At 37.6% G+C, this 27214-nt stretch overlaps 1 protein-coding gene across 5 annotated transcripts; it reads right to left on the reverse strand.

The window, feature by feature from the left end:
• Nucleotides 1-2467: 2467 nt before the first annotated feature.
• On the reverse strand, nucleotides 2468-27111 carry MYBL1 (MYB proto-oncogene like 1). Of its 5 annotated transcripts, none has more exons than XM_027748224.2 (16): nucleotides 26661-27111; nucleotides 22774-22876; nucleotides 22577-22648; nucleotides 19650-19742; nucleotides 18941-19161; nucleotides 17100-17283; nucleotides 16798-16872; nucleotides 15208-15309; nucleotides 13742-13975; nucleotides 13058-13429; nucleotides 12122-12264; nucleotides 11764-11878; nucleotides 9189-9305; nucleotides 8998-9102; nucleotides 6914-7093; nucleotides 2468-5107 (listed from the first exon to the last, which is right to left on the reverse strand). In XM_027748224.2, the coding sequence occupies exons 1-16, from the start codon at nucleotides 26678-26680 to the stop codon at nucleotides 4979-4981; spliced, it is 2265 nt and encodes a 754-aa protein (XP_027604025.1). In that variant the 5' UTR covers nucleotides 26681-27111; the 3' UTR covers nucleotides 2468-4978. The 5 variants fall into 5 exon arrangements, with proteins under 5 accessions (XP_027604025.1, XP_027604026.1, XP_027604024.1 ...); XM_027748225.2 differs by having other exon boundaries at nucleotides 6914-7039; nucleotides 15208-15312; XM_027748223.2 differs by having other exon boundaries at nucleotides 15208-15312.
• Between the last annotated feature and the right edge of the window lie 103 nt (nucleotides 27112-27214).

The raw sequence follows: 27214 nt of genomic DNA on the forward strand, positions 1-27214 counted from the left end.
AGTGTTCTGAGGTGTTGGGCTTTTTTTTAATTTGCTTTATGGGTTTGTTCTATTGATTATTTTTTATTATTTTTTTAATGTCTACTGTTGTAAGAACTTGATACTCTCAGAAAGCTGAGCAAATATTCTTTAACCTATGGGATGGACTACTTCACAGAGGAGGGCACAACACACTCTAAAGAGTGCTCTAAAGATCTGTTGGTTGTGCAACAGCCAAACACCACTTTTACAAGGAGTAACTCTGACCAAATAACTGGCCAATGGTCAGCAAGGAAGTAAATGCTAGCCAAGTAGAATTCTCCCTCCCCAAAAGTGAAAAGCACCCTTTCCCATCAGACTATAACACAGGACAGTTACAGATATACACCACTGCTAGCCAAGACACAGCCCATTCCCATCTTGCTTGTGCTAAGGGCATTAATGTCCATCTTCTCTGCATCAGAGGGTGTGATGACACAGGAAATCAGAAGTCAGGTAAATAATCCAGAAGACTCTAAAAATAAACCCAAATTAGAACCCAAAATTTCTGTAAAAGGCAATAGCAGGTAGACAGGACTGCCACTGCAATAGCAACTGCATCACTAGGTGACACAGCCCAACAGCAGGCACTGTCAGAGGACTCCTTTCAGTTCTGTACCTCACAAAAAAAAACCCACACAGCAATGAAGCAGAAGAGAAAATGAAATTAAAAAAGAAAACCATACCACCAATAAAAGCTGATACTGAAGAATGCTATATTGCACATCTGTTACTCCAGATGCAAACAGAAGCTGCACTACTGAGGTTTCTTCATAAGCATTAAGGCGATATAGTGGGTATGAGCATTTAGATTTTTTCTTCGTACAGAAACGTAAGATTGCGTATAAGTGTCCAAGGCTTACCTGTTCCTCCAACACATCACGCTAGCAGAACTACAAGGATCCCATTGTTCCCTTCAGCTGCAGGGCAAGAATCCAACCCACTCAAGGGTTAAGCTGGCTGTCTCCAGGGGAAGCCACACAGACCAGTATGCTGCAGCTTCAAGAGGGACCAATCTTTTGGCTCAGCTGGCACAGAAACAGTAATCCACAGCTTCCTCATGAAAGTAAGCATTTAAGCCTATAAAGATTCAGCTTATCCAACGTCAAGGAAACTTATGAAAAAAAAAATTGGATGAGGTCTAGCATTAGAATACATCACTGTACTTTCTGCCTAGGTAGTGAACCTTTATCTGAATATTTGTCATGAAAACAAATGCAAGAATCAATATGTTTCAAAATTTTTGCTGTTTGCATTGTGTGTCACCTTGGTCACAGGTATGGTGCAACTGTGGTTCGTTAATATTCAGTGTTAAAACCTCCATTTCACAAAGCTTGATTCACTTTCAGCACTGTATCAGTTTTAGTTTTGCACAAATCTAGTAGAGTTATTCTCACGCAAAATCAGAATAACAGCAGTAGGAACTGGGCTTATTCTCACCAATCAATTCCTTTAAGACCACTTCTTCCAAGTAAAAGTCAGATCCACAAGTAAAGCTTCCAGAGTTTTCAAATAATGAAACTTAGTGTTGTAGTTACTACCAAATTTGCCGTACTGGTTGTCCATCCACTCTACTTTGTTTCATTGAGCAAAGTCAACACAGAAAAATGAATCAGTCACATCATTAGACTTCACTTTCCTTTACCTACATTTCACCTTGATTTCAGACATCAGCAGCCAGCCACAAGAACAAATGCTCTAGTCAGTCCACTTCACTTGTCCCAAGTGATGGAAAACTTTACACATGCAAACATGAGCAGGTCTGCAGGTTATTCATACAGTGGTCTGGCTGTGACAGCCAAATCCCCAGCAAAGCCCCCATAACAGTCAGAGTTTGCTTATACAGCTAAAAGCTAGAGGACATAAATTACCAGGACCTATTTCTGAAGAACTGACTTGTGTTAGTCCCTCCTGTCTTTTTCCTTCAACAGATTACCTTAATTATTTGTCATTTATATTTTGTCACAAAACTGGAAAAAGCATTACAAATTTTGTATTGAATGCCAGTGCTTCTCTCAAAATAAGAGAGTTTAAGTCTAACACTAACTCAAATTAATACATGTTTGTGAGAACTAGTAAGGGAGGGGAGAAAATAAAATCACATTGCACAGCTTACACTTGCATTTACTTCTCAAGACTCAGGCACATATACCAAAATACTTCTACCCTACGAATGAAAGGAATCTAAAAAAAAGCTTTACACTATGAACATTCATCTCAAATTGTCTCCTATACGTAAGTATTTGTGTTAAAGCTTTGAGAGACAAATGTAAACTGATAACCAAATACAAGCAGGCTTACATGCAGTTGGATTGAAGCAGGTATTACCAGGGGACTCCATCCCACTTTGTAACCCATTGATTCCCATGACTGCTGTCTCTGCCCAGTCCAGAAAGGCAGGTTTCACAAGCACACATACAAAAATGTTTTCAATAAAAGACACTTACAGTAACCTGGTACATAGATGCTTTATTTCTGACATTAACGTGGTCTGTATTGTGAGATTCTCTTATATAAAAGTAAAGTTTGTAGTACAACAAAAACTAAGATAAACAAGGCATTTGTTGCACATTATGTCAAACCTTAGAAGAAAAATATGGAGTAATATGTATCTAGGTTTCATGCAAGTTTGGCTGCTGCATGTACAATTTACCTATCAAGTGAAAGAAATGCAAATGCACACAACATTCAAAAAGTAATAAGATGCCTGACATATGAAAGATTAAAACCTTCCTGCTAAAGTAACAAAGTAGGAGTTAACTAAACGATCCAACCAATACCAACAGAAATTATTACTACTTACCATAAATCTATGCTTAAACTTGGTATAGGTAGTTTTGGTGATACCGCTTCTACTGAAATATACCATCCAGATTCTAGATATTAATTCTCTCTTAATGTCTGATTTCATTTTTTGTGAATTAAATGATGTCTCCAGCATTGAATGTTGCCGTTAAATCCCTTCTGGTAATGCATACCTAAATCTAGTACTGCCAAGAATTCCAATTGACTCCACTAAATTGTCATAGGTGAGGAGTAATCCTGGCATGATGGGCATTTTCTGATCCCTTGCTTATATAGGATTCCCACCCCCCTTGAAATTTTGATGTGAATTAAAAACTGCTAAAAATGTTTGTGCCTACTACTATCAAAGCCAATATCAAAAAGCTCTTAAAAACAAGGATTATATAAGCTTTGAGATGTTTAAAAAAAAGTTTAAGAACCCATTACCTTCCTTGTGCCACTCATCACATGTTAAAATTCTCCATAAATAAAGTCTTCTCTACCATCTTTGATATTACAGCGTTAGGAACACTTTCCACACCCTGCATAGTACTGGTTGATCTCATAAAGTTAACTAGAGAACCTGACATCATGTAATTTTACATACAGTGCATATGATGCTCGCTCTTTCCATCTCTCATAGCAGCAAGCCGATTCTGCCACTATCTGTAGCAGCACCTCCGGGAGTGGAGAGGAAGAGTGTTTGAATTATAAATAACTAAAACTACAGTGTACAGTTCTATTTACCTGTCAGTATTTGTTGAGAGCACACCATTATAACCTGCTCAAAATTAACTACGTAAAAAATCTCTACAACAAAAGCAAACCAAAACATTTCTTCAAAACCCAAAATAAAGACATAAAATAAGTGCAAATACCTAAAATAGGCAACTAAAGCAAGTGTTGTAACCTGTATACCTTTAAATAAGGACAAAGACTTTTCATAAATAAAAGAATGTTCTCTTTGCTCTTCAAACATTTAGTCAGTATATAATGGTCAAAGTTAAGTGCAGATACAATTGTTTTGAGATCCAAGGTGCCAAGTTTCTTTAAAAAAAAAAAAGAATAAAATATATATATTGAAAATGCATTAGTTTTTAGTTCCTATGCAGGACAAAGTACTCCTGGGTCTCATGTAAGACCCCACCATTTCTTTCTAAATATATTTAAACAAGGAACAGGAACAGTTGCTGTATAATACAGGTATACCTTGTCATTATGTTGTAGACCAACATGATTTTAGGGCTATAGTGCAATCCTTACATAGATGTAACACGTACAGTATAGATTTTTACACTTCACTGTAATTCTTCTGCTATTCCATATATTTTAAACTTGTCCTTTTTTAATTTTAGCTGTTTTAACAGGAAACAACATTGGCCTCTAGACAACCTGCATACATATAAATATCTACATTTAAGCTTTGAAATGGAAATAAATTATAAAAACAGAATCCTCTCCAATTTACAAAATTTTCCTTGTTCCTACATACTGTACAATACATTCAACAATCATCTCATTTTGAGATTTATGAAGAAAATACTGATGCTTTACACTAAACTTAATTCACCCCCCCTTGCCTACTTCTAGTACCATTTGCAAATAAATATATTTAACACTGTAGTTAATTCCATTGTTTTGCAGCATACCAAAAAAATTAGTAGTGCAACTTTCTATCCTTCCTTTGTACTTCTTTCTGTTGTGTTTCTTTATATACTAGAAAAATGCTACATAAGCAAAAGCATATTCAGTCATGTATCTTGCTCATTTGAAAACCAGTAACAACCTATAAACCTACTCTATATTGAAAATGCTCTAACAGATAAAAAATGCAATGCAAGTCAAAAGAATAAATACGAAAAATAGACCTAGAAGCTCTATGTTGGCAATACTGCAATGCATTTTCCCCTTCTTTATATTATGGTAGGGCATTACTCTTCTAATATTTAAGCAATACATTGCAGAACTGTTTGCAATATCCTTTTGCAAAGAATGCAAGAGCTTCATGTCTGTTCTTTGTCAGTCAAAAAAAGAAAGGAAGCTTTAAGGTAGCTTTAAGGTTTCCCTTGGCAGACTCTCTCAAAGACAAGACTTAATTCACATGTATCGTACGGGAATCGCATTCGACATTGTTTCAGTTTCAATGGAAAGAGATGGTTGTCAGTTGCAGTGACCATCACAGTATCAGAGATCTTGAATTGCTGTTGGTAGCTGTGTATGTGCTCAGATATCGCCTCGCTTGTTCAGTCATGATAAGCTGGTCTTCTGTTTTTCCATAAACAACTGCTTCCCAGTCACGATTTGGCTGCATAAAATAAAATTCTGTTAAAAAGATTCTTATAACAAACTAAAATACTTGAGCAATTCTCATACAACCTTTCAGAGTATTAATAAATTATCAAAGTCTATCAATAATATATATTACTGAGAAGGATCCAATTCTACAGTACAATACCTAAAAACTGCGACAAAGCTCCCTCTCTACCCCTTAATCCAGCTCCCCAGCACTGCATTCTGTGTTATGCTTCAAGTTTTAACACACAAAGTGAAAAACACTCTTAAGAAGGTACTAACTAGTTCAACAATACATAAAAGGGAAGGTAATTAAGTTATCTTCTCTTTGAATATTTTCCCCTTTAAATGTGCTAAGTTCAACAGGCAGAAAAACCCATTATTGACAGTTGTCTGGAGATACCAAGGAAGGCAAAATGGTTTGGCAGCTGAAAAAGAATACTGTGAAGAACTTTACTGAACCCAGTGGCAGCTGTGGATGAATGGTCAGATTTTTTTGGGAATACATTAAAAACGGTAAAGGAACTGGGAATAAAAATGATGAATGGAAGAATAATTGAGCCACTAGTCCTGCTTCTTCCATGAAGCAAAGCTTGCACCTTTGCATGATTTACTGAATCTCAAGTTGATTTGTAGCAGCTCTAACTTGGACCTGACACTAGCAGATTGTAGCATGATGAAGAACGCAAGATCCTCTTCCTCCCACATTGAGCTAGAAACTGATCCAAACGATCAGTTCTACATATATATTTATGGAGAAAATGAGCTGTTTGAGTTCCTCTATAAATTTAGCAGAACTTGATTCATGGAAGGGACTTGGGGCTAGAGAGGCCACAAAACTGAGTGGGAATTTCTCTGGGGAGAGAGAAAAAAGAAAAAGATGGTTCAATGAAGACATTTGTGAGTATAGTATGACTAAGCTCCCCTTTCAGTATTCTAAAGAGCATACTTCTGGGCCAGATAGATATATTTACCTTTGCTGCAATTCATAGCAGTTAATCCTTTTTTTTATTTCTTTATTTTAATATCACCATTAAATGAACTTCGTTCTTCCTTTTCATAAGAAAAGATCAGAAAGTAATACTGTTGTCTCTATACTTAAAAATATCATCGGTAAAGCAATTAAGTAGGACAGGGAAGAACAGGCTCCAGGTGCCCTGTCTTTTTTTGGGGATTTTTTTTCATTAATACAGAGCTGTAGATATTCTAAAAAGACAAAAACTTTATACATTAACTCCCTATGGGAAAAACTGGAACTGGTACAAAGTCAGGTCAAAGAATCGTTTCCTAAAGCTGGTGATCAAGACACACAGAGGGAAAACTAGGTTCCATGGTTTTACCAGTATGGAAAATATACAGAGGTACAAGAACGGGCATGTTACAAGAACATTTACCAAACAGAACCTGTGGATGAACTCTGCTTAATGAATCCCACTGGGCTTATTATGAAGTAAGCATCAGCCAAATTTGAGAAGCTTAAGTGCTGTAGAGGTTTAGTTTGCACCAGGTCAAGTTTTTTTAACTCCTAGTCTTGGGTACCCAGACCTGTTTTGTAGGTTTCCCCTATCCTGTTTTTTCCTCCCCACATATAAATCTTAGAGACCACTCAGTCAAACATCAGGGTTGTATTTAGAGAACTTAGCTATGAACTTTGTGGACAAATAACCAACTTACAAGAAATGAGGATCATGGAAACACTGATGGAAACTCGATCACTGATTTGAACAATTCTAGACATTCGGGCAAGACAGAAACAAAACAACAAAAAAATTCTTTGTTAACCTGCTAACAGAGCTAACAGAATTCTTTGCATCCAGACCTGAAGAGCTTTCTCCATTTTGACATTTTTTGAAGCACATGCATTCAGTTTCTTCTTAATTACTGCATTTGCTTTGTCTGCTGGATTTGTATCCTGTTTTTCTGATGTCAGGTTACATCTGTTGTCCTGTATTTCCAACAATGGTGTCATTAATAAAGATGTGGTATATGCATTTTTTGACTATTGACAAAAAAAAAGGTAGGGAACAGGAATAATAATTAGTATTTAATACAGAAAGATTTCGACTGCTGTGTTCAGAGAAGCCAAAATCTAAACAAAGCAAATACTATCAGAAAAACCCTAGGAAAGAATCTGAAGAGAAAAAGTGATGAACAGTATATGAAGAACTAGCATAGCAGGGTCCATAGTCAATACTAAGCATAGTACAACAAGCAGCTGCTAGCATGATTTAGGTATTACTGAGTAGACGGCTTCTTTACTCTAAAGCCACACTACAGCTGGTAACGTTTTGTTAAGAACAAGAACTTGATAAAGTGGTAACTACAGAACAGTTTTAAAGAAAAAAGCTTGTAATTCACTTCTAGCACAGCTCTCGTGAAAGTCAGGGGAAGGAGATTGGAGTGGAAAACATAAGATCGCATCAGTTTCAGGGGGAGGAACTGCTTTAAGAACTGAAATAAGCACTGGATGGATCATTCCAGAAGAGTTTTATATGCTGATAATGTCTATGGAAATAAAAAGAAATTAATCCAGCTTCAGTATACCAAAGCATAAGAAAGGTATATGGCAATTTTAAAGAGCAAAATTAGATGAAGTAACAGTGGCCTAAGTACTTGTTTGCTTACAAAAACACCCCAATAAACTTAAACCATCTTTAAGTATTTATTCTACCTTAGACATTAATCCTAAGTTATTGTCACAGGGATGCACCATTTCTACCTAAGGATTGGTACCTTTTTCCTTTTAAAATCAGATACTACCACTATGTTCCTGTTGCACAGCATTCCTCATGAAAATGGAGGAAAAGGAATTTTTTCCCCAGTCCTCTGCTTTTAATAGACCACAACATCACAGTGTATCTTGGTTTTAGCTTAATACCCTGGACACTGGTGATGCACAATACATCGTTGTCACAACAAGACATAACTAAGAAAACACCAGGCAATTTGTTTGTGGTTGGAAGGGCTGCAGCACTGCTGCTCCTCTTAAGAGAGATGTTCTCAGGGAAGTGGGAAATTCCCACTAGGTGGCAGAGCACCCAACACCCAAGCAGATACCTAGGCTTGGCACAGAGTCTACAAAGGCATTTAGGAAGGGAATTCAGGAAACCAGCTACAATAATCAGAAAGCAGTATGACTCAAGCACCTTAAGCATTCTTTTTAAGGACTTTGGCTCCTACCTCTTGAATATAGTCTTGTACCTAATCAAGAATCACTCTTTCAGAATTAAAAATATACAAACATTAATTTAAGAAGTAGACTAAAGTTATTCTACAAACTACAATACTAAAGATTAATCTATTCAATCATTCAAAACATTGAGCTACTTTTTAAAGGAAAGAAGGACCATCAGCCCCATATCTTCACGTCTTGGTTGCTGAGGCAGAAGTATTCAAATTCCTTCAGGCAGGGGTAGCACACAAACCTCATCTTTTACATGCTTGGTATTTCTTAAAATATTGCACTATATGAAGCAGGACAAACATGCTGCCTAATATGCAATTAGGTATCTTCAGAACATATCTGTCAGACTGTCAAGTATGCAAAGCACAGGAGCAAGTGTCATCTGGTATATTACAGAGCTTCCACATGCTGTGTATGGTTAAGTTTATAAGTAATCAGCATGGGAACAGCTGCAGTACCAAACCTGCAAAGCATTCACATTACTTTACCAGTCCTACTCTGAAGTCCTGGAAGAAAGAAGTCACGTGTGAATTCAAGCCCAATGTTCAAGTATTTCTTAAGTATTTAAAATAGTATTTCAAACTAAATGTGATTTTCACTTTCTAGATATATGAATCTAGCCTTAATCCAAAAACTGTATTTTAGTTCACAGAACAAAAGACACACAGTTCAACATTAATACTGCTGCCAGTGCTGCTCTTCAGTAGTTTAATACTTACCTGTACATCTAAACTATTATCTTCTGTGAAGCGCTGGGCACCAACTTCTTCTTTTTCCTGTGAATCTAGGACCAGTGATTTTCTGACTTTTTTAGAAGAGTTGTGCTGAAATAAACATTTTGCAGAGGAAAATTGTAAAATATTATTTAAAAGCAGTTATTTTCTATTTGAAATTATTATTGTCGTGTTACCTCCTGCTTGCAGCTTTTATACACAGTGTCATCTTCCTCTTTGGGAAATATATCTGTTCCAGTTTCCTCTTTCAAAACTTCCCTAATGTCTTCCTCCGAGAAGGCAAGTGGTTGTGACTAAACGTTAATTAAAATTGAAAAAGAAAATACAGGAAGTCTATTAGTTGTTAGTTTTTACCACATCCTATGTTCAGCTAATGTAGGCTAGAAAAGAGATCTTGCAAAATACAGCAGCAGATGAAAGGATTTAAGCTACTGTAGTTAAAAACTTCAGGGCTACATTTCACAGCTATGGAGATTTTTTAAAGTTAATTTTACTCCGCATTATTTATAGCCAGATAAAAGATATACATGCCTCAAAAACGCAAGGTAGCATTGAAGAAGACAAACTATTTGTTTGCATTTATTAGTAATGGTTATCCACTGATAGAAGGGGTAAAAATACTTTATATATACTAAATACCTATATAAACCCATATATACATATACATGCATACAGTACTAAAAAACTGTACCAGGAATGTATGACTTGTTGGGAAAGGAATTTATATCAATTTTAACACAAATCTTTGCATAAGACATTGATCGTTCTAAATACAGTGCAGAATTTCACAGAAGCCATACAGATGGCTCCTTTGTGTACCAACAGGAGAAGCATTCCCTTAAGCCCTCAAAATTTGATTTTGAACAGGAGGTTAATAGTGGACAGAAACAGGAATGCCAAACCACTCCATTTGCATAGTGAGGGACTGTGAATCTATAGGGTAACACAGATGGTGCCAAACCCTGTGGCAAAGTCTGAGCTGCCTTCTGTGTTTGCAGAAAAGAAGTAGTCAATATATATTGGCTGGAATTTTTTCAGAACTTGAAAAGCATATGTCTACTGAATTCCAAAAGTTATTACGCATTAACATACCTTAGCTAGGTTAGGAAGAGAACAAAAATTGAATTCATTTGGAACAAACAAACAAGCAAAAAAGTAACATTATCCATAGTCAATAAATACAAAAAAAACTCCTGTGACAGTCAGAAGAATCAGAGGGTCGTGAACTGCTATATTAAGACTTTTGGATTTAGGATGAAAAAATTACAGATGTCACTCAAGTTTACCACACTGTGGTGAACATCTAGTTTCAGTCCTAGCACTGCAGAAGAACGAAAGCCAGAAAACAACTCAGCTCTTACATAGTCCAGAGGATTCAAACATAATGCAGTTTTTCAAGTCAAACTTTTAAAATAACGAGGCCAGTCATACTCATCTACAGCAGCTTGCTCTCACTAGATTACGCAGTTGGAGGACCCACACCCATTCACTCTCTCACAATTTTTCTTTGACAAAACAGAATGCTAAAGTATTCAAATTAAAATCTCAGACAATTATGTAACCACCTGTAAGGTGATACATAAGGTTATACACAAGGAGAAAAAAACTCCTGATGGTTTCCTGGAAGACCCCAACACCTGGGAAGGCATTTCCAGAAACCAATAAGAGAGAAGAGTGATATGAAGGTAACACTGGACTTTTTTTGCAAACATCTTGCCAAAGGGAACACAGGAAAACAAACTTTGGGCCTATGTCATTTGTCTATCACCCCAAAATTAGTGTATTGCCACTCAAACTGCCTAAGAAAAAGGTTATAAAAAGAGACTGGACATAAGAAAAAACGGGGGAGAAGTTCCATCAACGCTGTGAGAGATGGTTGATGAGCTAGTCTTTCTCCTTCCACTCCTGGGGATGCCTGGAAGGTGAGATGTATCTTATGCATGTTAATTACTTGCTTCTAAATAACTAGAGCTTACTTTTGTTTCACAGTATTCTTAGTAAGTTGCTTTGCTTTAGAGTGTATGCTTATACCTTGCTTTATTATTATTACTACATGGTTTAAATGTGGTTTTGCAGTTAAACCCTATTCCAGACAACACAAACCCTATAAATTGTCACAAATTTGTATCAACAAACGTGTTAATTCGTGAGCTGTTAAAGTGAGTCTGGTTTTAGGTGCTGACAGTTTCGTTGATGACGAAATAACTCACAGGATAAACTTGCTGAGGGGTTTCTCTATCTCTATGAAGTGACATGAATCTGTTAAGCAAAGGGTCTCACCTAAGGAGACGCTAACAGACTGTATTAGACACTAAAAGGCTTTGATCTCCTGGGAGGACACTGATAGACAAAAAATAAATTAATACAGGTTGGACAGAAAATTCTTCTTTTCTGCCCCTTTTAACATGACATTACCTTATAAGAGGTAGAGTGTTAGCAAGGCTAGACAAATTTAAAACAACTCACAAATATGAAACCAATGCATTTAAGATTACTATGTACGTAATTATGGAATATATATACCAAATTACCATTCAAGAAGAAAATGCCTCCATACTACACTGAAGGATATGAGTCTAACAAACAAATCTGAAGCATTTTTGATTGACATTCTAGGATAATAAGGCAAGTAACTGAAACAACAGCAGTTAGAAAATGCTTTTTAAGATCACACTGAGACTTACAGCACCTCAAAACCAAGAGGGAATTTAGACTTCAACAAAGAAGAAAAGAAATAGCATCATCACATACCATAAGTCTGAGAGGACCATACTTTTTTTCCTGAGCAGCCAAAGCATTTTTAAAAGGAGTTGGTGTCCTCGGTGTTGAACCCAAAAGAGATCTTCTCATTGTGGGAGTTCTAAAACTATTCAAGCATAGAAAAGTGTTCATACATGCATTTTAATATTTTATCATTAGTAATGTAATAAAATTAATCTAAGAAACATTTTAAAATACCTTAATTTGCACAACAGATATCACCGCTATGAATCTCAAAGTATTAAGATCACCACAGTATTACCCCAGGTGTATTAAACTTTAATTGGATTTTGACAATATTTGTTTTCATTTGAGTAACACCACCAGACGTTTAATGTAATAATCCTACCCCACGTTTTCCTTTTGATCTTGTGGTGTCATTTCCTTGTGTAGAGGAGTTGTAATAAGAACTTTCTGCCCACAGATTGGAGTCGACGTAAATGCAGGATTTTCAAAGTTAAATTGTTCATTTCCAGAGCAAGTGTTGAAAAACTAAGAAAAAGAGAGGAAAAAAACCTAACAAACCTTATAGGACAAAGCTTTACCATTGTACTGAACAGTAAAAGAACCCCAAAATTATACGCATATATCTGAAAGGCTTTTACTGACAAACCCAAACACATTATTTTTGACTTACACTAGAAGACATTTCACAGAATCACAGAATCGACCAGGTTGGAAAAGACCTCCGAGATCATCAAGTCCAACCCTTGATCCAACACCGCCGTGGCTAGTAGACCATGGCACTAAGAGCCACATCCAGTCTCATCCTAAAAACCTCCAGGGACGGTGAATCCACCAACTCCCCGGGCAGCCCATTCCAATGTCTGAATACTCTCTCTGTAAAAAATTTTTTCCTAATATCCAACCTAAACCTCCCCTGGCAGAGCTTAAGACATGCCCTCTTATCCTACTGCTGGTTGCCTGGGAGAAGAAACATTTATTGCTGAAACCTTGATTTTCCCCTTAAAATCCCTACTGCTTAATTAGGTCACAGAGACAAAAGGTCTCTATCAACAACTATTTGCATGAGAAAGTGTGAGCTCAGACACAAGTTGGTCGCTGCTGCTGCCGCCCTCCCTCATCACTCTTAAAAACAGAGGAAATAGGTTTATTTAACGATTTATGGTTTATTCTTAATATATTTACCCTTATGCAGATGTTTTAAGAATTTTTTTGACATATTTGTTTAGGCTGCAACATATGACTAGGGAAGAAACTACTTATAATTTATAACTTGCTCACTGCAGTCCTCAAAGTCAGCCATATTTAAGAATAAACTCACCTGTGATGGAGAAAACGGTAGTGTTTTCACTGGTGTACGCTTTAGTGCAACATTGACAGCATCATTACACAAGCCATCATTCAGATCACTAACTGGTGATTGCCCAACACGCAATCTCTTTTTCTTTCTTAGGATAGCAGGTGGATTGCTGAACTTAGTTAAGTTTGAGGTTGTTGAAAAAACGGTTTCTTCGTCACCACTGATGCTACTACTGTGGTTTTTGCCATCAAGCATAACGCCAACATTATACTGGCACTCAGGAGCTCCTTCATTGTGTTGAAGCCGCATGAGTTTTACTGGAGCTGACTTGACAGGAGATACAACAGCCTCTGAAAGCTCAAAACAGGTGACATCACTCCACGCTACCGGATCCTATGAGGCAAGATGCAAAATACTCAAAACACTAGCATGCTTATTCAAGGTTATTTCACAATGTCCAAGCCAGTCTATCAGCTCTCTACCTCCAGAAGCCATATACTGAATTATTCTCCCTGTAACTTTCATACAATCCTAAAACACTGAATATTTTAAAAAATAATTATGTTTAAACAGCAATAAAACATTCGATATGGCTGAAACTACAGACAAGTACAAAATAAGGTAATTTTAAGAGTATTTTACACATACTCTGTAAGTTGATATTCCTAAATAAACACTTCTTTTTAAGAAGAAATACAAACTTACAATTTCCATAAGATCTAGTGTCTCTGCAAATTCTGGAATGGTTTGTAGAGGTGTTAACATTCTATTTGCTTCAACACCCAAATACTTAGGTGGTGAATTCTGCTGAACAGGTGTGATGCGAGCCTCATCCATGCTGTAGAAATCACTTGTTTGTTCCTCAAGGCTACTTAGTGTATTAGGCATACAATCCTCCATGACAAAACTTCCAGACCAACAAGGTAAGCTTCCAGCTTGCTAAAAAGTTATGAGGAAATACATTAATCTTATTCAACTTCAAGGTTGAAAAGAGTAAATTATGTGACTGCAGGGCAGGAAAAAAAAAGTAGTGTGTGGGAAGACTACGCATAAGTATTAATTTTTGCATTTTCAAATACTAATAATGTGTTTCAATTAATGCAGTTAGTCTTCTCCTTACATTAACATACACAACATTTTCAAATCGTGTAAGATTTTTATCTTACCTCTCATTCATATCTCATACATGCTTATAACTTAGATAATTATGGGTTGCATTAGAAGCCATCTCTGATCCAAGTTTTCTGTATACCTGAACACCAGTATATTATGAACTAATCTTCACTAGAGAACACAGGTATATTTCAAGATGTTTGTAGAATGCGAAACACTTCTTGTTTGATCCGATTTTTTTAGGGCAGATTCTGCATTAATAGTTTACTTAGCTTCTAAATGGTTATCCCATTTTAGTAGACTGCTTAGTACTCAAGAAACAGATTTTAATTTTCACTGGAAATCTAGAAGCAAAACAGATTCCACTAGATAAGCAGAACATTCCACTGTTTCAAAAGAATGTCAGCGATAGCTCCACCACATAAAACTGGAAGTTCACCTGTAATCTAAATTAGCAATCAATATGGTTGGGTTGGTCAGGTGCCTGATGTTCACAGCCTTTTGAGGAAATCAATGACTGTCATCTGCAAGTTACCCTAATTCCACTGAATTTATGCATAAATTGAGTACAGTGCCTGCTTATTTACTGTTAGTCATGTCCAAATGTAGATATTAGGTATTATAATATATAATACCTAAATATATAATACAAATATAATATATAATATAAAATTATAATCTACAGGACATTTTGAAATTAAATAGGGCAAAGCCTATGTATTTTTCACCTGCCTCTGTTGAGCAGATTATCAACATTGCTAATCTATAAAACTGAACGGCAGGGATATCAAATGTGTTATCTCTTGAAGAGGATTAAAATCCTGGGTCTTAGGAACAACTGCCAAACTGCTGGTCACATTTCTACTGTCTTCACAGTTTAAAAGGTTAAAACTGCACTAAAAATAAATTGTCTCAGTCCTAATATATAGATTTTGGTTTACAACTCAACAGCCATAGGTTTGATTTTAGAAGGTCAGGTGAAAAAAACACACTAAACCAAACAACCAATTGCTGAAGATTAATCTCAGTAATGCGTATCAAATATTTACAGTCCTTACAGAAGACATTTGTTTTCTTCTGATTTCAGTCTCTGCTGACATAAGTAGCAATTCGAGTTCCTTTATTTTCTTTTCTTTATCAGGATCATCGTCAATAAATGGCTGCTGAAAAATTTAAGAAAGCATTACTATTTTCCACTTCCACTACCCCTTCACAGTAAAAATTCTACATTACAACATAGCTGTATTTTTAACAGGAATCCACACATAGAGGATGATCCACACATGAGCTGTTCAAGTTGTATCATATTTTGTAGTACAGTAGTCACTCACAAGCAAAACAACTCCAATTACCAGGAGGTGGATCTGATGTTATAGTGGTATACAAGGTAGTATTTCAACACATTTCTAACATGGCCTGTAAATGGTCAGTGTGCTATAGCTATGTTCTATCGTTAATAGAACCAACGATGTTGGCACATTGGAATATGTGTTCATGTTTTTGTGTGCTTTCTAAAGTTTTGAGTTATTTATCCTCACTAAGTGTGTAAGAAAGTGTTTCAAGTTAGCATTTGCAGAGTGTCGACACAGGCAGTCCTACCGCTACTATCAGAAAAGAAAATTAACTAATTGGCTTTGGTTGGTTCGTTTGTTTTTAACCTCCTTAACACTTTCCATTACTGTTATAAACAGGTAAGTAAGGACATATGCCATGAGCTTCAAAACTAGTTATAATCCTGAGTTTAGAGAGTACTCTTCCAGAAGCACAAAGTATCATATTTTCCTGTGTATAGCAATCCATAATGTCAAAGGCCATATGAGGCTTTGTTGTGACTTGTATTCTTACACCGAATCAGGGAAGAAAATGCAACATGAAACAGATGACCTGCACAAGAAAACTTCAGGTTAGGTAAAGAGCTCTGCAGAATGCCTCTAACACATCTAGCACAAACAAAACATGCATTATTCCCTGTGTCAAAATAATTTTTTTTACTAATTCTAAAGTTGCAAAAGTTCTTCCAAGGAGTCATACCAGAAGCAAAGATCTACATTCAGTTCTGCAACATGCGAGGAATTTCAGATATATTCCAAGCAAGCCCAAAGAAGCAAAAGGAAATAACATATCCAATTTTTATTTGTTTTAAAGTTCCTCAATACTTCAGCATTCAGAATGCTGCAAAAGAGCACCTTCAACTGATTGAAAAACATTTATCACTGAGAAAGAAATAAAAGCTATTGAGAACAAAAAAGCACAGTCAGAACTGTAAGTCACAGTAAATAATTTTAACTGACAGTTTTTCAGATATATTTATTACATATATATAAGTAGTACAGTCCTGCCTTAAATGTCTCATAAGGTGGTAATACTAACAGGTCACAATTTTAACCTCATGATTTAACAAGTTTTAAGTCATATTTCTGTCAGAAATAAGGCCAAACATCATGTTTCTGGGAAATATAGAGAGCTCCATTTTTCCTATCTAGAAATACCAATGATGCCAGCAAACCTAATTATAGAGGAACTTATATAAATTTAGGTGAATGATAGACTAACAGATATATTGAAGATACAAGTTTTTAAACTCTTCATTTTACCATATAATATGCAGTAAATTCTCTTTAATCTATGAAGCCTGTTAACAAATTTACCTGAACTATGTTGGAAGATGATGGAGCATGTTCTAGACAGTTGCCTTCTGGTGAGGCATACTGATATGCTGGAATCTGAAAAGACATAAAACATTTTACAGACCCTCAATAAAAGGAGGCTATAAAATTATCTCTAGTTTATTGTATGTAAACTATTTATTATGGTTTACAAATCCTAAGTTTCCATAAAAATCACAAAAAATATTCAACCCAGCTTCAGTATTTCAGATTTATTTCTTGTTCCAAACCAAACAAATTATTTGAAACTTGGAAATACCTATTACTCTGAATTTTGAACTTACATGCGTCTGAACAGGCATATAAAATTGATTCTGAGTGTGCAAGTGTTCCATAGTCAGACAAGGTTGGGGCTGAAGTTCAGAAGAACTAGTGCTTTCAGACTTTATAACACTTTGCAAATATCCTTCCTGTTCCACTTTTCTCCGCATTGTTGAATTCCAGTGATTTTTAATTGAATTATCAGTCCTAAAATGAAAGTGTAAAACAGTGACTGGTTTCTGTATCTTAAAATTTAATATATGACATAATTTACAGGGTTTGTAGAGTAGGTTAATCTGAAGCCACAAATCCAGAAAGCTCCAGCAGTTAGACTGAAAGTTCTATTATCAGTGGTGGTTTTGGCATAATTACTAGAAGGTTACTCTTCTAAAAACTTCCTTCTACTAAACTTCAAGTCTGCAAGAAATTAAAAGCAGCAAAAGAGAAAGCCTTGGTTCTGACTGTTATCATGGGTGAGAACCTTTTTTATTGGATACTTGGAATGTAAGACAATCACTCTGGGGTCCCACAGCATAATAAGGGCACTTTGGCTAGTGTTTGCCACCGAAAGACATCTCTTCTAAAAATGTGACAGTCTGCAATCCCAGCTCTGTGTCTTATGTGCAGCTTTGTGGAAGAACATGTTACTACTCTTTGTGCCCTTCATCTTGTATGGGGAGAAGCAACCATGGCATTTTGACAAGCAGGCTGAAATCACTTTTAACACTAGAGAAGCATTTAGGGAAGAGTGGAATATAACTGCATTACAGTCTAAAATACTAGCAATATTATTCCTAGCCTTAGAAAGAGGTATACAGAAACAAAAATTGCTTAAAGCCCCATTCTTCATTTAAGCTTGACTCCAAGAAGTATTCCCCTTTTTCATCCCACTAGTGTTAGACTCTACAAATCTTCTAGGTCTAGGATCTCTACCAGTCTTCAACTAAGAGTCATCTAAGATTTATTTACAACAAACAAGTCAGTGAACTAGGAATTCCTCTGTCAAACTCATCTTCCCTCTCTGAAATTCTACTTAGATGCAATCAGTTCTCATTCCTCCAAAGGATTTTCTGTGAGTCATGGATTGTGTACTTAATCAAAACTTCTAAACACACATCTTTTATTCCACTAACGTAACAAGTGCTGACATTCCTTAGGCACAGCTAGACAGTCACCTCTGAACACACAAACTGAATTCAGAAAAGGACAGCTTAACATTGAAATTCAATTAACAGTACAAGGTAAAAGCATTATTTCATTAAACTCTTTACACACTAAAATTTTCTTTTCCACAACCATAGAAATTGCTAATCAGACTCGAAACAAATATAAGGAGAACAATGCATACAATTCATTCTTAACTTCGAAACTTCACGGTGATCGACTAGCTTTGCAATGCATGACTCCTAAGTCTGGACTTTCAAAAATTACTAATATTTTCTTTTACAAGTGTCCAGTTCAACAAGTGTTACACACACACACACAAAAAAAAAAATTCTGATCTTAAACCAAGAAAGTCACCCTCAAATGCATATTAATGAAGGCACTTTGTCATCAAGTTTGATTCCTGCATTATTACTTGCAGTTAACTCTCTTCAGCTCGACTGCAGAGGCTTTTTAAGTGATCAAGAGGATTTTGAAGGTACCTGCAAAGCATTAGAGGTTTTTTTATTGGTTTTATGGTTTTTTAAGAATGCATAACCAAATGCAAAAGATCTTAAAAATTTTTAGTATCTATCAAGATAAATATGTTGTGGTGTAAGTTTCAACAGATGCTCTCTGACTAATAAGTTACATTGGAAAGGGTAGTGAGATGACCACTTTTCATATTGCAATATTTAACAAAAACAGAGTTGCAAAGCACCTTCCAGGAAGAAGTTTGGCTATTTCAGCCCATCGGTTTCCCAAACGTTTGTGAGCTTCATAGATTATTCTGTCCTCTTCTTCTGTCCACGAAGACTTTTTTACCTCAGGATTGAGATGGTTATGCCATCTCTCTCTGCACTGCTTGCCTATTCTTCCTTTCAGGTGTTTTGCAATTAGAGACCAGCGCTTTGGACCATACTTCTGAACTAATTCAATAACCTGGAACACAGATGAAAGCACATTACAATTCCAAAACCTAGTTTACCTAATCAAAGACTGAGAACACTGATAAACTCACATTATAGAATAGCACTATAATAATCATCTTGATATGATATGAGACCTAAGGAGGCAGATAATGACTTGGGGGGTTAAAAATGATTTTTCAAGAAATCAAAAAATTACTTATTAACTCCAAATTCTTTGTGTTTAGAATATAAATATATACTGATGAAAACATTCATTTGTAAGTTTTCTTTCTGTTGCCCATTGCATAAGTTGACATTATGCAGACCATACATTCCATCTACTTAAAAGCAGCTACAGTTTTTTTTCTTCTCACACATCCCACTGTAAGTATCCATGTCACAAGACCCACCAGATATCAACTGTGTGGGAACGAACCTTAAGAAAAAGTACAGATTCTTAGCAGTCATATGGCAGTTTTATTACAGTAAAAGAGTAGAGTTTCAATTAGTTTTCATTACCCTCTGATCTTCTTCTTTAGTCCAGGGACCTTTAATCAATTCTGGGTTTAGTACCTTCTGCCATCGATGCTGGCACTGAAAATCTGAACGATTCTGAAATAGTTTTAGAAGATCAGTGTAGCTGTTAAACTTTAGAATATATAAATATGTAAGTACTTTCTAGCCAGAATTATTAGCTTATTTCAAATTAAAATGCTTATTTAGACCTTTGTTCTAAGTATAATAGCTAAATTCTCCTTTATTGTTTCTTCTTCCATTTGCTTATAAAAACTTCTTCAGAAAAAACAGCCTTGCATGAAGCTCTAATCAAATTACTTCAATGTACTTACTTGATAATTAAATTCAGAACTTACTCTTCTTTAGAGAAAAATTTAGAATTATTTTTGTCCTCATTACTCCACACTTTCTCTGAACTTTGTGGTTGATATACTTTTGACATTATCTACAACTTAAATAAGGAGAGAAATTTTTTAAGGAAATACTTTTTCTTTCAAATAAAAGAATAAACCTTTTTCCAAGTCTCAGATGAACACATTCTCAGTTCTTTACTACAGTGTTAAGGAAAACAGATTTATATCAAGTTTAGTTAACACATACTAATTAAACAACACTGCTTTTGCCGGTCAGGACAGATGGTGCTTTTCTGTAGCTTCACTAAGGATCTTTTGAAATATTGTTCCCAGTTATGAAAGAGAAGTAAGTAAGCTTTCACTTAGCTTCCTAAAAACTGTCTGTAGGAAAGGCTTGGTCCAATCCTTAGAAATATGCAGGTAAGAGCCTGCCCCAGCACAGCATACTAGCATTCCTTTTTTAACAGTGGGACATGATTATTACTCGCTTCAGTGCAAGCTGTTGGACAGCAAGTACCAACTGCAAGGTTTTGCTGGGCTTGTCTACAAGTAAAGGTGTTACCATGCTGAAGTGAAGTTAACCAAGCAGCAATCTGCCAGACCAGAAAAAACACCCAAAACACTAATATCTGAAATTATACTGATCACAATACCTTCAAAGTTAATCACAAGTAGTAACTGTATGATTAAAAGCACACTAGTTTGTTAAAAAACATTTCCTGGTGAAGACAAGCTGTAAAAGACAGACTCAATACAGAATGGCTGTTCCCATTTTGAGGGAAAAAAAATTAAATTGTGGCCTTTTAGTGTTTTTACCTCCCAGACATTTCTGAAACCATAATATATTTTTGGGAGAAGAGCAAAACAAATGATAGGATGAAACAATAAAATCATTTCAGACTGCCTTAGCTGCAAAAATTGAAGGCAATTGTGTTCCCTCTCTTGAGAGTCACCTTGAAGCCATTTTCACTTTTTGGGGGCAGAACAGAGGGAAGGTTTACTTGTGCCCAAATGAGGCTTTGAAAACACAGAAGTTTGAGGGCCTTTACATGCTAGTAATTGAAGATACACTTGGTTTTCCTAGCAAAAGACCATCAGTAACTAAGTGGTAATTATGCTTGCCTCTATTATTTGGCTTTTGAACACTGCAACAGGTCACCTAAAGAGGCTGTGGAGTCTCCATCCATGGAGATTTTCAAAACCCAAAAGGACACTGTCCTGGGCAGCCTGCTCCAGCTGACCTTGCTTGACCAGGGGCTGTGAACCAGATGATCTTGAAAAGTTCCTTCCAACATTAACGATTCTGCAGTGGGCAACCTGCTGAACAATAGCTTTCTTGTCTCTAGAAGCATTTGTTTACATCTGAAGACCTTTTTATTAAAATGCATCTTCATACTACACCTGCAGATCCATATCACCAAACATTGTATTTTCAAACAGTTTAATACACAAGCTTTTTGATATTATCACATTCTCCTCTGCCATTCACTCACTTCCTTGATTTTTAGAAGGGGATAATGCACATATAAGGAATACTGATTTGCTTATGCACTCCTTAAATTTAGAAGCTTTGACTTTATTCCCTGATATCTATACTTTGCCACCTGGAAAAAAAAATCAGAAGCATCACAGTTGCACAAATATGATGAGAACAATGAAAAGTTACAGTTGTTCCGCATTTAAAATTCAAGTCTACGTTTAGCACACAGGAATTTCATACAACCATATCATCCCACACAATGTTATAAGAACCTCAAAGGTGTGAGGGGATGCAATTTTTAATTTCTAATATTTGAATATTCAATACCACTTCCAGGCAGTGATTTCAGCCTTAGATTCTAGCCATGTTTTCACAGTAGGCATTTTATAACATTTGTTCAGAAGAGAAACAAACATCATCAATTCTAGTTGTAGGTACTTTCTATCAGTGCCTCTCATATAGCTGAAGAAACATAAATGTTTGAACCGACAGTTCTTTTACTCATTCCACCTGACCATTTGAACAGAACAAGAAACTTTAAGTGTCAGTAGGAAACTTCCATGACACCTGCTAAGGTTCCATTTGTAATAACTGAAGATATCATCAGGTGGGAAGATTTAGGTATGTTGGGGAAGCAGTCATCACTGTAAAAAGAAAAAAACAAACAAAACCCCAAAAAATAATTAAAAAAAAAATCACCCCCCTTTTCTATGGTGTTTAAGAAATGGATCCCACTCCTTTCCAGCAATCTTTCAGACGCAATCCACTCTCCTAACTGCTTCAGAAGCAACCTATGAACTGTAGATGTGATCAGCAGAAGTAATGCAACCAGTAAGAAACAGGAATATATTCCATAATAAAAACAAATAGAAAGTGAGAACCAAAGGTATCAACTATTTTTGATCATTTCAGACCAGCGTTAGAGCCTGAGCCAATAAGGTTCTCCGAGGTCTGAGCTAGGCCGCAATTCTAGAAGCATTCTCTAACATAGTTTTTATTGTTATATGCTTCTGATTTCTATTTCACCCCATTTCCAAACTAGACATATAACCAGATAAACATCAAGAGAACTTAACTGAAACAGAGGTTCAACTTACTTGTAGATGACTAGCAATGAAAGCCCAATCATCTGTACCATTTTGTTCCACCAGCTTCTTTAGCCTTTCATCCTGTTAAGACATAACCTCAGCCAATAAATGTTACATGCTGTCCCAATACAATGCTAAATAATAACACATTTCATGAGCTAACAAGATCATGTAGGAATGAAACTAAAGCCAAAAAAAAGTATTACCTCTTCACGTGTCCATTTCACCTTGCTACATATCTTCTTCAAACCTTTTTGCTGTGGTACTTCATAGTCATGATCCATATATTGAAAGTCATCATCTTCCTCACTGCAGAGTACAACAGAAGAGTGAAGATCAAAAAAGAGTTTGAAATACCTCTGAATAATGTACTTGTGTTTTTTTCCAATATGTACATATTGTTCTAAAATGACATACAGGATTTGCATGATCATAAGACCTACCCCCAGCATTTCACCGTGTCAAAGGAACAGAATTAATTTTAATTTCAAGGCCACAGACTACAACATGGACAGATAACTCATTCTGAGTCAAGACTTAAATATTAAATAAAATCTACTTTTTAAGATTCATGGCTTTGTAACACATTTGTGAATCTTTATTTTACACAAATGAGCTTATAAGATAGACTGCTTTGCTAATCTGCAAAACACAATTATGATCCACCTCCGTAACTGAAACAACAAACACAAGAGTGTCGAATAAGTGTTAACTTGAGATTTTAAGTGGGCTCCTGACTTCACTAAAAGTGTTGCCTCAGTGTTACAGGCATTAGATACAAATCTCTGAAGACAGGTACATTCCAACAAGAAATAACTATGGCATCAGTGCTGAGCCTCAAAGTGCAGAGCCAGAGGGGCAGGCAGCCAGGTACCTCTGCGACTCCACGTGGATCACTCTCCATCTACTGGAGAAATGTGGAACTCCACAGCCTGGATAAACAAAGTCTTCCAAACAGGCGGCACAGAGAAGTGTTTCATGTAAACATCGCTTAAACTTCTGTTTAAGTGACTCATGTTAGTCAGCATAAATTCAAACACATGTGGAAACCTACGTCTAACAACAAGAGCTGCAGTTCCCCTGCATTAATTATAGCAAAGGCTCAAAGAAGGGATTCCCATCCCAATACATGGCTTAAATTAAAAGCAGTTTCATACTGAAATCTGTATTTTTCTCCATTTTATTATCGGTACAAAGTATGATATAAATATCACAAACTCACGTTCAAAACTAAACTTACTAGATCTGCTCAACCTTGATAATTACGTCAATTTTTCAACCAAGAGTAAAAAAAAAAAACACAAACAACCTTTCCCAGTAATGGAATTAACTTGTGCTGGTGTCCTAAGAACAGATTAGATGGGAGATCTCTACGTTATTTTCCAGATCAGCACAGCATGCTGATTAACCACATATGCATTATTTGTCATTTCTCAAGAAGTATGTTCCTGTTAGCCACAGAGAACACATCTCATTCAAAAGCATTACCACAGGATAGTAAGTACCCACTCTTGCAGACCTAATGTATTTAAAGTTGCTTCTACATCCTACACCACCACCTGCATTTGCCCTATTTCGCTTCATGATGCAGTGGAAACAGTAACGCAAACATATTAAAACTCTGTGCAGTTGGTGAAATATAAGGCAGTAAAATTGTCAAAAGGTCAACTGTAAGTTCTTCATGGTACTTTCAAAAAAATAAGCTACAAACACAACGATTGTAAAAGCTTTGCATTAAGTAGCTTAGGAATTACAAAAATAGAACTTAAACTCAGAAGTAACAAAGTTTTTTCTTCCCTCTCACACTTCCTTTTTTTGTCTTTTGTCCACAGGTAATCAACAAACTTAAGAGGTATATCTTGGTATTATGAGAAGCATATTTTGGTATTATAAACTAATTACATACCAAACAAGCCATACAGTTCACTTACAACTAAAATTTGGCCTTGTGGTTAAGGCCTTTTTCAACATAACCTCCTCACCTACTGCACAGCAAATTAGTTCATGAACAGTTTTCAGTTATGTGAAAAGTCACAAGGATTTAAGAAAAAAGAAGGGGCTCCCTGTACACGGCAGCGACGCTGAAGAGAACACCAGTACCAGACACTGTGGAGTCCCCACCGGCGGCAGCAGTGGTTCAGAGCCCTGTGCCTGAAATTCTCCAGTGGCACACGTGTCCCACAGCCAAATCAGCACAGCCCTGGATACCTCCCTGCACTTTGCAGGTGTGAGGGCCAGCCAAGCAGGCACTAACTTCTCTTGCACCTTGATTTCACATGAATAACCACCTAGTCCTGAGGCTTGCTTAGAATAGTGCTCCAATAGATTATAAATTAAATACACATGAATGGGACTACTAATTTAAGTTTTCAATTAAGCAAAGATTTTCAAACACGTGGGGTTGTTATAGTTCATTTGACAATTCTTTTGCAGTTATGAAACTGCACTAAATCACTGCACCAAAGTGGAACACAGCCACCAAGTTTCATCAAATAAAACATCTGGACCAATAAAGCAAGTACTTTGTCAGCTCTGTGCAATTCTTGCAATTCTGTGCATCCTTGCAATTCTGAGTTGAGAATCATCAAAGGAAAAAATCAAGCTTGTAAATGCAACAACCAAGACCAGTTTAAAATTAATTTAATATAACACTAAATTAAACTTAATTCCATTTGGTGCAAAACAATTACACCTCTCTCCTTACTCAACACCTAGATTAACAATCTTGAAATCACCTTTATGTAAACTCATAGCTTCAATAATTTAGTTTTTTAGTGGAACTATCATCATCACACTTATTCAGAGATATCAACACACACTGACACAGTATTTCCCTAGGGCTACTGACCTCTAACCAAACCTTCCTCTGCTATCCACAACCCACTGTATTTTCAACCATGAAATCAAAGCACTCTATAGCCATGTGAGACAATACAAGCTAAAGCTTGACAAAAAATGAAACTACTGCTTGCAAGATCACAGGTGAAAGTCTCTTAAACTACAAAATACAGATTAGAAGTAACAAGAAGCATTCTGCCTCTGAGCTGATTCTTGCAGACAGCCAAGCACAGACAGCTCCACCAGTTAGCCTCTGCAAGCAAAGCCCCTTTGTGGCTTACACAACCAGAACCCCAAAACATTGCTTGCTTGTTTTAGTCGCAGTTTTGCAGAAAAATATTATCTTACAAACTTTTTCCATGTTAGAGAAAAACACAGAGGCAGTTTTTAACATCTGTAACTTTGAAACCACCCTCAATTACATGAAAAGTATGCGTTCATGGTAAACCCCTGATGCCTTAGGTAAATCACTGAGTATCCTTTCCTTTCTCAATCCTAATCCTTTTCTTACATTTCTTTATCACTTTTCAAAAACTGATCTTCTATTTAGGACAAGAAAAACCATAGTGACAAAACAGTTCTCTGAGACCCACCTTCTGAATACAAAGCAAAGACACACCCATTTTCATATCAGTATGACAAAAGATGTATGAAACCCATCTGGGGCTGCTGCTGGAGTTCTTGAGAAAAACATTATCTCTCAGGAATATTTCAGGATAGATTGCGATATCCTCAATGAAAGAATATGCCAAATCAGAGAAAATAGGTGCGCTGAAGATACTGGAAGAATCAACAGGCCCAAACCTTACATCAAGGCTGAGCCAAAGCCACTCGGGAGGTGAAAAGGAAGAAGTACTATTCCATCAGAAGGAAAGCAACCAGCAAGGAAAGCCGCTGAGGAGACAACGTAGTTGTTACTGACAGGCTCAGCTGTCCAGGTAAGGTACGACAGACGGCCCGAGGGAGAGCAGAGAGGTGAGAGCAGCTGCCAAGGGAAAGGTGGGATTTGTGTCCGAGAGGTGGTGCCCGCAAGCCCGAGGGAAGAGATACCTGTGCGGTGCCGGAGGGGGGAGGGAGGTGGGCAGTGACAGCCGGGGCGGTGGCAGAAGGCCGGAGCGGCGGTGAGGGGCGGGGCGGCACCTGGCCGGGATCCCGGGGCGCGGGGGGGCACCGGGGCGCAGGGCGGCGGGGGCGGCAGCGCTGCCCAGCAGGGGTGGGTGGCACAAAGCGCAGGGAGCCCCGGTCCCGCACTCACCTGCGCCGTCTCTCCGCCATCCTCGGGGCGCACCATAGGGGGGGCCGCCACGGCCGCGGGGAGCAGCGCGGAGCCCCCGAGCCCCGCTCGGGCTCCCTCTCTCAGGACAGGGCAGGGGACGTAGCGGGGCACTGGCGGGTCAGGAAGGCTCGAGACGGGCAGGGATCCTCCCAGGGCCCGCTGCTGCCCGCGGTGCCTGCAGCACCCCGGCGGCCGCCCTCAGCCCCGGCCCGGCCCGGGCGCGTCAGGCATGGCTCGGCCTGGCCGCTGCCCGCAAGGACGGGGCGCGCAGCGGCCCCTTTCTCGCCCCGGCTGGTGTCTCGCTCTCCGCTGCTGTCAGAGCTGCCGCGGGCTTCGCCGGTGCGCGCCCACCCTTCCCGGGCTGCGCTGCTCTGCTCTGCCCTGCTGTTCAGCGCCGCCCTACCCTGCGCCCGCCTGGCCCCGCCGCGCACCGGCCGCCGCCGCCGCTCGGGCTCAGCCGCCGGCGCTCGCGGCGCGCTCGGCCGGTGCCGCCCGAATCTCGCGCGCAGCCTCCCCCCCGCGAGCCGCCGTTT

The sequence above is a fragment of the Pipra filicauda genome, unplaced genomic scaffold (genome assembly GCF_003945595.2).
Source record: "Pipra filicauda isolate LSUMZ 115617 unplaced genomic scaffold, ASM394559v2 scaffold138_size1969278_pilon, whole genome shotgun sequence".
Lineage (NCBI taxonomy): Eukaryota > Metazoa > Chordata > Aves > Passeriformes > Pipridae > Pipra > Pipra filicauda.